This window comes from Heliconius melpomene, chromosome 13 (assembly GCF_056956725.1).
Source record: "Heliconius melpomene rosina isolate 202511_hmr_F chromosome 13, ASM5695672v1, whole genome shotgun sequence".
In the NCBI taxonomy this organism is placed as follows: domain Eukaryota; kingdom Metazoa; phylum Arthropoda; class Insecta; order Lepidoptera; family Nymphalidae; genus Heliconius; species Heliconius melpomene.
The window spans coordinates 13,059,862-13,071,616 of record NC_140401.1 but is presented as its reverse complement, the minus strand read 5'-3'; the positions used below and the strand labels follow the sequence as shown (position 1 = coordinate 13,071,616).

The window sequence follows — 11,755 nt, the reverse complement described above, 5'->3', positions numbered from 1 at the left end:
TCTAATCAAGTGAAAACAAATGTTTGAATTTGCCACAAAAATGCGTTTCAATTCGTACTGTATTATAGTTTTCCTTGTTTTTGATTTCGAGTAAAAATTATTGTTAAAATGTAATAGAGAAAAAGTAATGATTTATTTTTTTTCTTTTGTAAGAATCGAATAGTAAATATTAACAACAAATGAACTATTTACTTTTTTTATGTTACACGCCTGTGGAATTTAACAGAGCAATAAATGACTGGATGAAAGAAGTGAGCATACGGAACGTATGTTTTTGTGATTGTGAAAATGGCGGCAGCAATTGTTAGTTCGGCTCGTCAGGGTAAATAATATATATTTTTTAAATGTAATGGCTATATTCGATGTGCTCCAAATAAAGTAAATACTTAATTAGTGATGCGTGAATAATAAATTCATCTCCTAAATTTAATATTAGAAAGTAAAACTTGTTGAGTGACGTTGCCGATCAGCTGTTTTCATAATTATTCGATATTTTTATTAATTATAAGCGATATATTGTAATAAATAATATCAATAATTTAGTTTATTAGTGTAAGTTTCATATAAAAGTATTGGGGAGTGTTTTTCATTATGCAATATGATTTTAAATATAGAAGTTCAAAGTTCATTTGACATACATTTGTTATGATTTCAAAAATTTAGCGCTGATTGTTCATTCTTGCATATTTTCTTCAGTGGGGAGGCTAACAAGTGCAGCTCGAAGACTTTATTCAGATGCATATCCGAAAATAACTACACATTATACAATTCATCCCCGTGATAAAGACCCAAGATGGAAAGGTATTTGGACTTCATGTCACTTTGGCAACTATTATCTTCTGTTTACAATGACTGATAACATAATTTGAATGTTAAACAAAGCGTATATTTGTGTTATTATATTTTATAAAATTATAGATGAAAAAAAGTAATATATATTAAGCAAAAATTTCAGTGATTAAAGACAGATTTTTTTACATTTTGCACACTACTTAATTAGTTATGTTTTATATAAATGTTATATAAAATTCTACAGATGTAAATATGGAAAGAGTGGCAGAGGAGACGGACATTCTTATTATTGGAGGTGGTCCAGCAGGCATGGCAGCAGCTATCAGAGCTCGACAAATTGCAGAAGAAAAGGGAGCTGTATGTATATTTTTTTAACTTATGTTATCCCATATACCTTTACTGCTATGAGCAGGATATAGTGTGAATAAGTTACAGTAGCTTTAATAGAAAAATTATCTCCCAACAGGAAGTTAGAGTAACTTTACTAGAAAAGGCAGCAGAAGCCGGTGGTCACATTCTATCAGGGGCCTGTGTAGATCCTATAGCATTAAATGAATTAATACCAGATTGGAAGGAAAAGGGAGCACCAATCAATACACCAGTTACATCAGATAAGTTTGGCTTATTGACTAAGAGTGGGAGGATACCTTTGCCTGCTTTTAAAGGTTAGTTATTAAGAAAATTGATGATAAGGAGATTGATTGAATGCATAATGAGGCTGTTTTGGCAAGCAACAAGCATTGCTACACTAAATGTGATGGTGGTGAGTTTGACTCTCACTCAGGGGAATGAAATATTAATTATTTTCATTTCTTCATTGATTCTAGTGGAGTTCGAATCCATAACCATCTCGCTTATTGATAGTGCTACAACCTATATGTAAAATCTGACCTGTGCCTGTTTGTAACTGTTTAAGCACTCACTAATAAAGCTCTGTTCTTATCAAGCTATGGTGAAATTCTTATATGCTTGCTACAACTTATTTTTTTGTTACCATTTCTATAGGCGAGTTATTATATTTATAAATGTTTTTGTTTTACTAATAAGATTATTTGATGTAAGTTTAACTTTTTTATTTCCAGGATTACCTAACTACAATCATGGTAACTATGTAGTGAGATTAGGTCATTTAGTTAAGTGGTTATCTGAACAAGCTGAAGCTATAGGTGCAGAGGTAAATAAAAAATATCTTTATTTAATTTACTTTGCAAATTTGTACAAGATTTTTTATATAATATATTGTATTCTTTTATATTGAGATTATATTATAAATATTAGTCTTAAGCAAATAATACTCTATATAACTTAAATCATGATTACAATATTAAGGAATGTATAAAAAATTGTGTTAGGACATCTTATAAAAAGTGTAAATCGAACCCACAAATATCATGTTTAGAATTAAATATTATTATTTCTAATTTTTTTCTGTTAATATTCAATTCTAGGTATGGCCAGGTTGTGCAGGAGCAGATTTAATATTTAGAGACGATGGCTCCCTTAAAGGAGTGGCTACGGGTGATGTGGGTATAGCAAAAGATGGTAGTCCTAAAGACATGTTTGAGAGGGGTATGGAGTTCCATTCCAAAGTAACTATTTTTGCTGAAGGTATGCTACTTTTGGGTCTTACTCAAGCTCTATCCCATTAAATTACATGTTTATGTATTTTTATTTTTAATTACATGTGGATATATTTTTATGGTTTTATTTTAATTGTAAAGCCAATTCGAAACCCAATGAAATAAAATATTTTATATTTTTATTTCCTCATGCTGGTAACGATGCATGGCGTTGAATTCCGTCATACACACGCAATGCGTCCTAAATTCAACGGAAAGTAAAAAATGGCACTCCATTCCCAAACTTACGTAATAATAATTAGTTTTTTCTATAATTTCACACTGTATCCTGCTCATAGCGCAGCGTAGGCATGCAAACCTAGGGACCTAGTGTTCAGTGACACTTAATATTATGAACAATGGCTATAACGTTAAAAATTTTAAATATAATTATCTTATTTTATTATTTTTACAGGATGCCACGGACATTTAACAAAGATGGTCTCAAAAAATTTTAATTTAAGAGAAAATAGTGAACCCCAGTCTTATGGCATAGGATTAAAAGAGCTATGGGAAGTTAAACCAGAAGTGAGTATTTTATCAATTTAAAATTATATTAATACCCAGTCGAGTAGGGCGACGATGTCGTGGCACAGCGGCACTGTATCTGATCTATCTTCTATTAACTTGACTGTTGTAGGTTTGGGTGCTATTTGGGGAATTATTTGCTCTGGAGAAAAAAATGGAATGGAATAGAATATAATTTATTGCACACATAAAACAAAGAAATATATAGAATGAACAATATATATACTCTCTACTACTTCTGAAGGATTGAGCAGTAATGACAGCTTTCTTAGTATCCCGTCACTTAGTGAAACTTTAGATTCAAACTTCTCGTACGAGTCGAAAACTTTTAATATCATTCATTTGAACGCACAGAGTATTCCTGCACACTTCCCTGATTTCTTAGCTACTTTTAATAACAAAAATATACACGCAATTTTAATATCAGAGACATGGTTAAAATCGTGTTTATCTTCGGTTTCTTATTCTCTCCCGGGGTATCATCTGATCCGTAACGATCGTAAAGGCCGAGTTGGAGGTGGAGTTGCCATCTATTTACGCTCGCATATTCCTTTTAACATAATAGACACATCCGAACATCAGCCTAACTCGGGCTCAGAACATCTCTTCATTGAGGTGTTTTTCACACACACTAAATTACTCCTGGGGGTCTACTATAACCCGTGCCTTACGATTGATTATTTCTCATCATTTGAGACCCTATTAGAAGAGTACAAGCCGTTATATGACCATACTATCATTATGGGAGACTTTAATACATGTATTTTAAAAAACAATCACCGTTCTTTCCGCTTAAAATCCTTAGTTAACAGTGCCAATTTGCATACTCTTCCCCTATCTGCTACTCACAATTTCCCTAATTGCGTTCCCTCATTGCTTGATTTAGTTATAGTTTCTTATGTTGACCACGTTGAAAAACATGGTCAATATCCAGCTTTGGCTTTCTCTTATCACGATCTCATTTACTTGGCGTATAAAATTAAACCCCCAAAAGCCAAATCAAGAATCCTTCTGCAGCGTAATTTTGGTGGTATAGATTTTAACTGCTTACGTGAAGATGCAGTTGCTATTGACTGGTCCAACGCTCTAAGTCATGCTTCAGTTGATGATCAGTTGGCTGCGTTCAACTCCCTCGTCATCAAACTGTACGATCACCATGCTCCTATCCGTCCTGTGCGAATGAAACATCTTCCTGCTCCCTGGTTAACAGACGACATTAAAAAACTGCAACATAAAAAAAAACACTGCCAAATTGAAATTTAAAACTAATCCCAGTGCTAAAAACGAAAATAACTACAAGAAAGCACGTAATCGCTGCAATACGATGTGTAGAGATAATCAACGACGCCACATACACAAATCTGTGATTGAAGAAAAAGATTCTTACAGAGTATGGAACTTTCTTAAATCCATAGGAGTGGGTAAAGCGCAACAACACATTAATCCTCATAACATCAATTTCAATGAACTTAATAAGCACTTCTCATCTTCTAGTGTTATTGATGACACATCGAAACTAAATACAATCAACAATCTCAATGCTTTATCCTCTCCTAGGCATCCAAGTTTTTTCTTTAGTCAATTTGCAGAAAGTGATGTTAAGAAGACCATTCTAGCCATTAATTCTGATTCAGTGGGTGCTGACTGCATTAGCCGTAAAATGATCATTCCCATCCTCGACATCATTTGCCCTATGATTACTTCTATATTTAATTATTCCATAATGTCCAATCAATTTCCTTCTGCCTGGAAAGACGCTCAAATCGTCCCAATACCCAAAAAAATAATCCTATTGATTACTCTGATTTTCGCCCAATCTCAATCCTTCCTTTTCTGTCCAAAGCCCTTGAGCGTCTTGTTCAATCTCAACTCACACAGTTTTTCTATTGTCATAACCTTCTAAATCCCTTGCAATCTGGTCTCCGTCCCGGTCATAGTACGACAACTGCGTTAGTAAAAGTAACCGATGATATTCGAAAAGGCATGGACACACAGCAGGTTACACTCCTCGTCTTGCTTGACTTCAGTAATGCCTTTGGTTCTGTAGATTTCGATATCATGCTCGCTACTCTAAGGTCACTTAACATATCTCCTAATGCAATTGACTGGTTTCGTAGTTACCTGTTTGGGCGTCGGCAACGCATACGAATTCAGGATTCACACTCTGACTGGTGTCCTGTCGTAGCCGGTGTTCCGCAGGGTGGCGTGTTATCTCCTTTGTTATTTTCTGTATTCATTAATACTATTTCTCAGCACGTTTCTTCTCTCTACCATTTGTATGCAGATGATCTCCAAATCTACCATCAAGCCAAACTACCGGATTTACCCTTTGCTATAAAAGCAATAAATGAAAGCTTGGAGGATGGAACATATGTGCTTGGAGTAAGTCATTTGGTTTGCGACTGAATCCGATAAAAACGCAGCTTATTATAGTTGGTAGTAGAAAACTTATATCCAAAATTGACTTATTTGATTTACCACCTATATTTCTTGACGGTGTCACTATACCTTATAGTAAATCTGTGAAAGATCTGGGCATCATCTTGGATCAAAACATGTCTTGGGACTCACAGCTATGTGAGGTGAGCAGAAAGATGTTTGCGTCACTGGGATCTCTTAAACGGTTACGCAATTTTCTCCCTATACCTACCAAGATTGCGTTAGCAAGTACTCTCCTATTACCGATTCTCGATTATGCTGATCTTTGTTATCTTGATCTAAGAGAGGAGCAATTAAATAAGCTTGAGCGTCTTCAAAATGTGTGTATACCATTCATATTTGGTCTACGTAAATATGATCACATTTCCGACTTCCGAAAAAAGCTCAAGTGGCTCCCTATCCGGCTTCGTAGGAATACTCACATACTTCATCTTCTTTACTGTATTCTGTTCAATCCAACTTCTCCCCCGTACCTAAAGGAACGATTTGAATTTTTGGGCCGCTCACATCCACGACGTCTGCGATCCGACTATAGTCGGGTGCTAAAAATTCCACAACATTCCTCGTCATTTTATGGTGATTTATTTACAATTACTGCGTGTCGGTTATGGAACGCCCTGCCCTTCATTGTTAGGAATTCAAAAACGTTCCTTACCTTTAAAAAACGCTTAAAAAAACACTTTCTAGCCCTCTAAACCTTTTTAATCGTACTTACTTAATATAAGTGTAATTTATTATTATTATTATTTATTTTATTTTCATTTTTTTTTTTCCCTTGTTTCTATACTAAGTATGTATCCATATGTTAACATAATTTATAAGTGTATATGTATGAATGTATGTAAGTATGTATGTATTTATATATTTGTATGTATGTATTTATTTATGTATATATGTATCTATCTTTGTGTAGGTTTATTTATTTATATAGTTGTTTGTAGTTGTTGTTTGTTATATCTATTCACACCCTACTCACTATTTATTTATTTTTTTGCGATTTCCAACGCCTCAAGGTTACCTGGAAGAAATCGCTATTTCAGCGATAAGGTCGCCTATTGTACCATATTCTTTTACTTGTATTCTACTATTTCTTTTTTGGGTGTACAATAAAGAGTTTTATTATTATTATTATTATATAAAAATAAAAGAAAAACATGTATCTTGTAGTTATTGTAATCTTATAATAATTTATTATTATACAGAATTGCTTATAATTACAAGCTCTTTTTTCTTTTGTACATTTTTTTGTGTTAATAACACTGCACTTTTACTCATTTATTTATTATACTATATTTATTTTCAGAATCATAAACCGGGTTTGGTAGAACACACAATAGGGTGGCCATTAGACAAGAACACTTATGGCGGATCTTTCATATATCATTTAAATGTTGAAGATGGTGAAGCTCCTCTAATAGCGGTGGGCTTCGTCGTCGGCTTGGACTATGTTAACCCTTATTTGAGTCCATTTAGAGAATTCCAGAAGTTTAAGACTCATCCTTATGTTAAATCTATGTTTGAAGGTCAGTTTTGTTAGGCTTTTTATATATTGTTTTCTGTGATTTCTTTTCATTAGTGTTAAATGTTAATACTATAATTACTTATTATTAATTAGTATTAAAAAAATATTTCGAGGATATATTTCAGAAATTATTTTCAAAAAGTCAAATTGAAACATAACACCTACAAAAAATAAGTGTTATAACTAATGTTATAAATTATTTTAAAGAAGAAATTATTTTTAAATTTCAAGGTGGTACTCGAATAGCGTACGGAGCTCGTGCACTAGTAGAAGGCGGGTGGCAATGTCTTCCCAAACCTGTGTTTCCCGGAGGCTGTCTAATAGGGGATTCAGCGGGATTCCTTAATGTACCTAGGATTAAAGGCACACATAATGCTATGAAGAGTGGTAAGCATATCAAAAATATAATAGTTATTCTATAAACCATCGATAGATTTTACGATCTACTCCCAAAAGCGTCGAAATTGGTCCTTTTAATACAGCCATAGGGTTGTTTCGTTTGTTTTTGATACTACGCCACACTCTACATAACATTGCAGCAACTTCTCAATATGCGGTACCTCTTAGCCTGTCTTTACAATACTCACAGGCGTCTTATTGGGCTGTATATAGATTATAATGAAATATGAACTTCAGGAATCCTAGCAGCCGAGGCAGCCGTAGACCTCGTAATATCTGGTGAAGCGACCCACGATAATGGAGTCATACCTACATTATATGAAGATAAGTTAAAGGAATCATATGTTTACAAGGAATTAAAGGTAATTCATAAAATAACACTTAGTTAATAAATGACATTCAAATGTTTTTCTTTTTATTAGAAACTTAGACAGAATTATTATCTAAAGGTGCTCCTTTTGATAATGGTTATATAATATCTACTTTTTTATATATTATATAAAGAAGTAAATAAATAAGAAAACGGCGGATGGTTTTGTTATTTATAGTATAGTTGTATTTTTTATTAACTCATTCCTCTGCAAAATACGGCATAGAGTTTAGCCACTCAACACGCAATGCATCCAAAAATCGACGGAAAGTGGGGAAGGAAGTATTTCAACACTAGGTTCCTTAAAAAAAACCGACCACACTACCGTTGAATCTATAGTCAGAAAAACTAATAGACAATTTAACAAAGAAATTATTTTTACAGCAAGTAAGAAATTGTCGTCCATCGTTCCATTCATCTCTTGGCATGTATGGAGGACTCGCTTACTCTGCATTCTCAACGTTAGTTCGAGGAAAGGAACCTTGGACTTTGAGTCATGGGGGTGAGATCTGCAATATTAGTTAAATATCTATAAAGAATTGTTAAATTGTAGTTATTATTCTGATGTATGTAAATGTTAGGTTTGAAGTTTAATCCCAACTTAATTTTGTATTCCTTTTCTTGCTGTAATAGAAAAACCGTGGCGTTAAGTTCCGCCATTTTTCACACCATCCATGATGTGAAGAACAGAGAAGATATTTTAACACTAGGTTCCTTGTGCCTACCTTGCTATATGCAGGATACTGTGTGAAGCTTAAAAATAACTAAGAAAAAGTTACTTAATTTATTAACAGCAATATAAATAGGGCTTTTCTAATAAAAGGTTATATATTTATTTAATTTTCTATATATCAGGAGCTGATCATTCAAAATTGAAGCCAGCTAAAGAATTCCAGCCAATAGAGTATCCTAAACCAGACGGCGTTATCACATTTGATCTTTTATCATCCGTGGCGTTAACAGGTATTTTTATAGTCTTTACGTACATAAATAAATAAATTATATATAAAAATACGTAAATCATTAAAAGAATTGCCATTTATGAAAATACAAAAACAATTTTCAACATTTAAATATAGATCATTAATATATAATAATAATTCTGTTTCTTAATTTCTAATAAATAGGTTGTAGCTTTAAGTTCTTTATATTTCTATATTATGTAAGATGTAGAGGCCGTATGGCGCAGCGGCAAAGCATGTGATTTTTAACTGAACTATTTTTTATTCTTAGAATCTAAACTATTTAAGTTATAAATTTTATGCGGTGCAGGGGGACCCGAGTATCCTATCCTGCTATATGTGCGATTGGAGTTGATAAAAGTAATAATCTTTGCTTTTTAATAAAGGAACAAATCACGAAGCAGACCAGCCCCCACATTTGACCCTTAGAGATGATACTATACCAGTAAAGAGGAATTTGGCTGAATTTGAGGGTCCTGAAGCTAGATTTTGCCCTGCAGGTATTTAATATAATTTTGATATATTTTACTTATAGAGCTGAAGAGTTTATTTGGTTGAACAAACTAACCTCAAGAGCTACTGAGTCGAATTATAAATTTCGTTGTAAGGACTTCATTGTAACTTTTTTAGGAAATTATACCCTTTCTTAGAAGGGTGTTCTGAGAATATTTCATAAGTCATACACAACTCTTAATTATTTCATTTGACGATGCGGGCAAAGCTGTAGGTAAAAGCTTATCAATAATAGTAAAAATGCTACAATACAACCTCTGCATACTGATCAATCAGTTGGTGGATAAGTTGATAGATCTTTATAGGATAAAATAATTCTTGCCAGGAAGACCAGGTTAACACAATCTACTTGTAACATTACACATTAGTTTTTTAATTACAGTAACATTAACGAGTTTATTTTGTAGTCATTTTATTTATTAACTGCAATATTTATTAAATGTGAAGTATTTAGTTTTAATAATTTTGCAGGTGTATATGAATTCGTTCCTATGGAAACGGGAGAAGGACAAAGATTGCAGATAAACGCACAAAATTGTATTCACTGTAAGTTTACTCCATTAATTTAACAGATATTATATGAAAAATATTTATATATAAATATAAGTGCTAATGGTACTGTTTCTATGTACTTATTCTAACAGAGATTTCATTATCTTCAACAAATAAAAAAACAACTCATAGAACAATTAAAATTGTAAATATTTTCTTTAAGTTATATTTTTTTTGATTTCAGGCAAAACCTGTGATATAAAAGATCCATCTCAAAACATAAATTGGGTTGTACCAGAAGGTGGCGGCGGACCCGCGTACAATGGAATGTAAATTACATATTATTCGTAATATATGTATATAAATATTAAATATATATATACAAAAATACATATAAATATATAGGCTCTTTCCTCTATATTGAGATGTAGATATTATTGTAATAGTTGTTAGTTTTTAGTACCAGCATATTTTTATAAGGACCATTCAAAAAGTAAACATTTTTAAATTATCGTAATTAGCGGTTTCAATTTTTTTTTTATAAATATATTTTTGTAGATTTTTTCATTTATATACCTTTATTCTATGTACAAAAAGAAAGAGCCCATATATGTTTTTCTTTATAAACATGAGTCAATTACTATAATAACTATAACTATAATAGTGCAATATTGTAGAAATTACTAAATCGTATTAAATATTTTTGATAATTATTAATATTTAATAGATAATTTTTTTTTACAAATGTCATTTTATATTTGTCTTTGACGTGATTGAAACGTTATGTGCATATACAGAGGCGGTTATGGTGCTGTGGATCTGTAAATCCCCTTCGAGGAATTATTACTTTTTATTTACGTAAAAACTTCTTAAAAGGAGAACATTATGTCTGGAAGATATATAAGATGCTATTAAACTTCAATCAAATGAAACTGACATCGATTTATGTATAAATATTAAAATGAAGAATTTATAATAATGTAAGTTTATTCCATATCGGCAACTTATTTCTTGTGTTTTCTGTATGATAAGTATAAATGGTTTTCCAAAAAATGATTAAAATTATTTAACTAGCTTTAAAAGCTATCTATTATCTTGAAATACTTTATTTTGTATTCTTACTTAATATTGCCTTAAAACATAAATGTAACTTTGTTCTATATATTTAAATGTACGAAGTTTTTATCAATTATATTTTTACTTAATTCAAACTCAAAAAAAGAGAATTATATTTTCTTACAATTTTTCAAAAAATTTGAAAAAGAAGTTCTATATTCAACACCTGTATGTTAATTAATATTATCATTGTTTACATATACAAAAAATTGTATAAATAACATATAATTGTAATCATTATTTATAAATGTCACTTTATACTGAAAATAATAAATATTTTGATATATTTTAATACAAGTAACTTTCATTTATATAAAAATACACTGTAGTCATATTTTTGCTAAAATTTCATGTATGTTCAATGTAATGTTTGAGAGTATGACCTTTAGATTAAGTGTTAATCTTTATATTTTAGAAAAATCATTAATAAATGATATTTGAAATCATACAATTTTTTTATTTACTTCTTTCATAATATACTTTAGCTTTACAGAATGTAACAAACAATAAAAATAATTGTTTGTCACATTTTGTTTTAATGTTAAAATATAGAAGAATATTGTTCAGTAATCTTTGTGTTTAATATAGTTATTTAGTTTTTGGTTAAATTTCAAAATGTTAATGTCTTTGTTTAAATTTGAAAGTTTTCTAATATAAATTTCCTCGCTCTGGTATCGAGGCAAAGCGCCGAATTGAATTTCGATACTCAATACGCAATGCTTCCAGAATTCAGCAGAAAATGGGGAACGGAAGTGTCTTAATGGCAACGGAGTGTCTTAACGCTACATTCCCAGGTTCCCTCTGTCTATCTTGCTATGAAATCTATGATTTAAAGCTTGGCTATATTTAGTTGTATAAGTGTGGAAAATATTTTTTATGCATAATTCAGTTGCTTCAATTGTTTCATAATGATTGATATATATTTACCTGAATACTAATAATTTAGATTATCATTTTGAAATGTTTGCAATTATAAATTAAATCATTATAATAAAAAACGTAA

General features: G+C 31.3%; 1 protein-coding gene across 2 annotated transcripts; it reads left to right on the top strand.

Annotated features, from left to right (window-relative positions):
- Positions 1-221: 221 nt before the first annotated feature.
- On the top strand, positions 222-11,198 carry Etf-QO (electron transfer flavoprotein-ubiquinone oxidoreductase). 2 transcript variants are annotated; one of them, XM_085196450.1, is made up of 15 exons: positions 222-322; positions 697-801; positions 1,037-1,149; positions 1,259-1,457; positions 1,875-1,966; positions 2,241-2,400; positions 2,827-2,939; positions 6,682-6,901; positions 7,132-7,287; positions 7,537-7,661; positions 8,054-8,171; positions 8,525-8,632; positions 9,018-9,131; positions 9,616-9,690; positions 9,881-11,198. In XM_085196450.1, exons 1-15 carry the CDS (start codon positions 289-291, stop codon positions 9,967-9,969), a joined length of 1,821 nt encoding a protein of 606 aa, XP_085052576.1. In that variant the 5' UTR covers positions 222-288; the 3' UTR covers positions 9,970-11,198. The 2 variants fall into 2 exon arrangements, with proteins under 2 accessions (XP_085052576.1, XP_085052577.1); XM_085196451.1 differs by lacking the exon at positions 222-322 and adding an exon at positions 525-552.
- Positions 11,199-11,755: the final 557 nt, after the last annotated feature.

What these genes read in the sequence shown, in the direction of transcription:
- Etf-QO (XM_085196450.1), top strand. Translation starts at nt 289, where the DNA reads ATGGCGGCAGCAATTGTTAGTTCGGCTCGTCAGG. An exon ending in TGTTAGTTCGGCTCGTCAGG is followed by an intron (nt 323 to 696) that starts GTAAATAATATA and finishes TATTTTCTTCAG; the next exon opens with TGGGGAGGCTAACAAGTGCA. An exon ending in CTGAAGCTATAGGTGCAGAG is followed by an intron (nt 1,967 to 2,240) that starts GTAAATAAAAAA and finishes ATTCAATTCTAG; the next exon opens with GTATGGCCAGGTTGTGCAGG.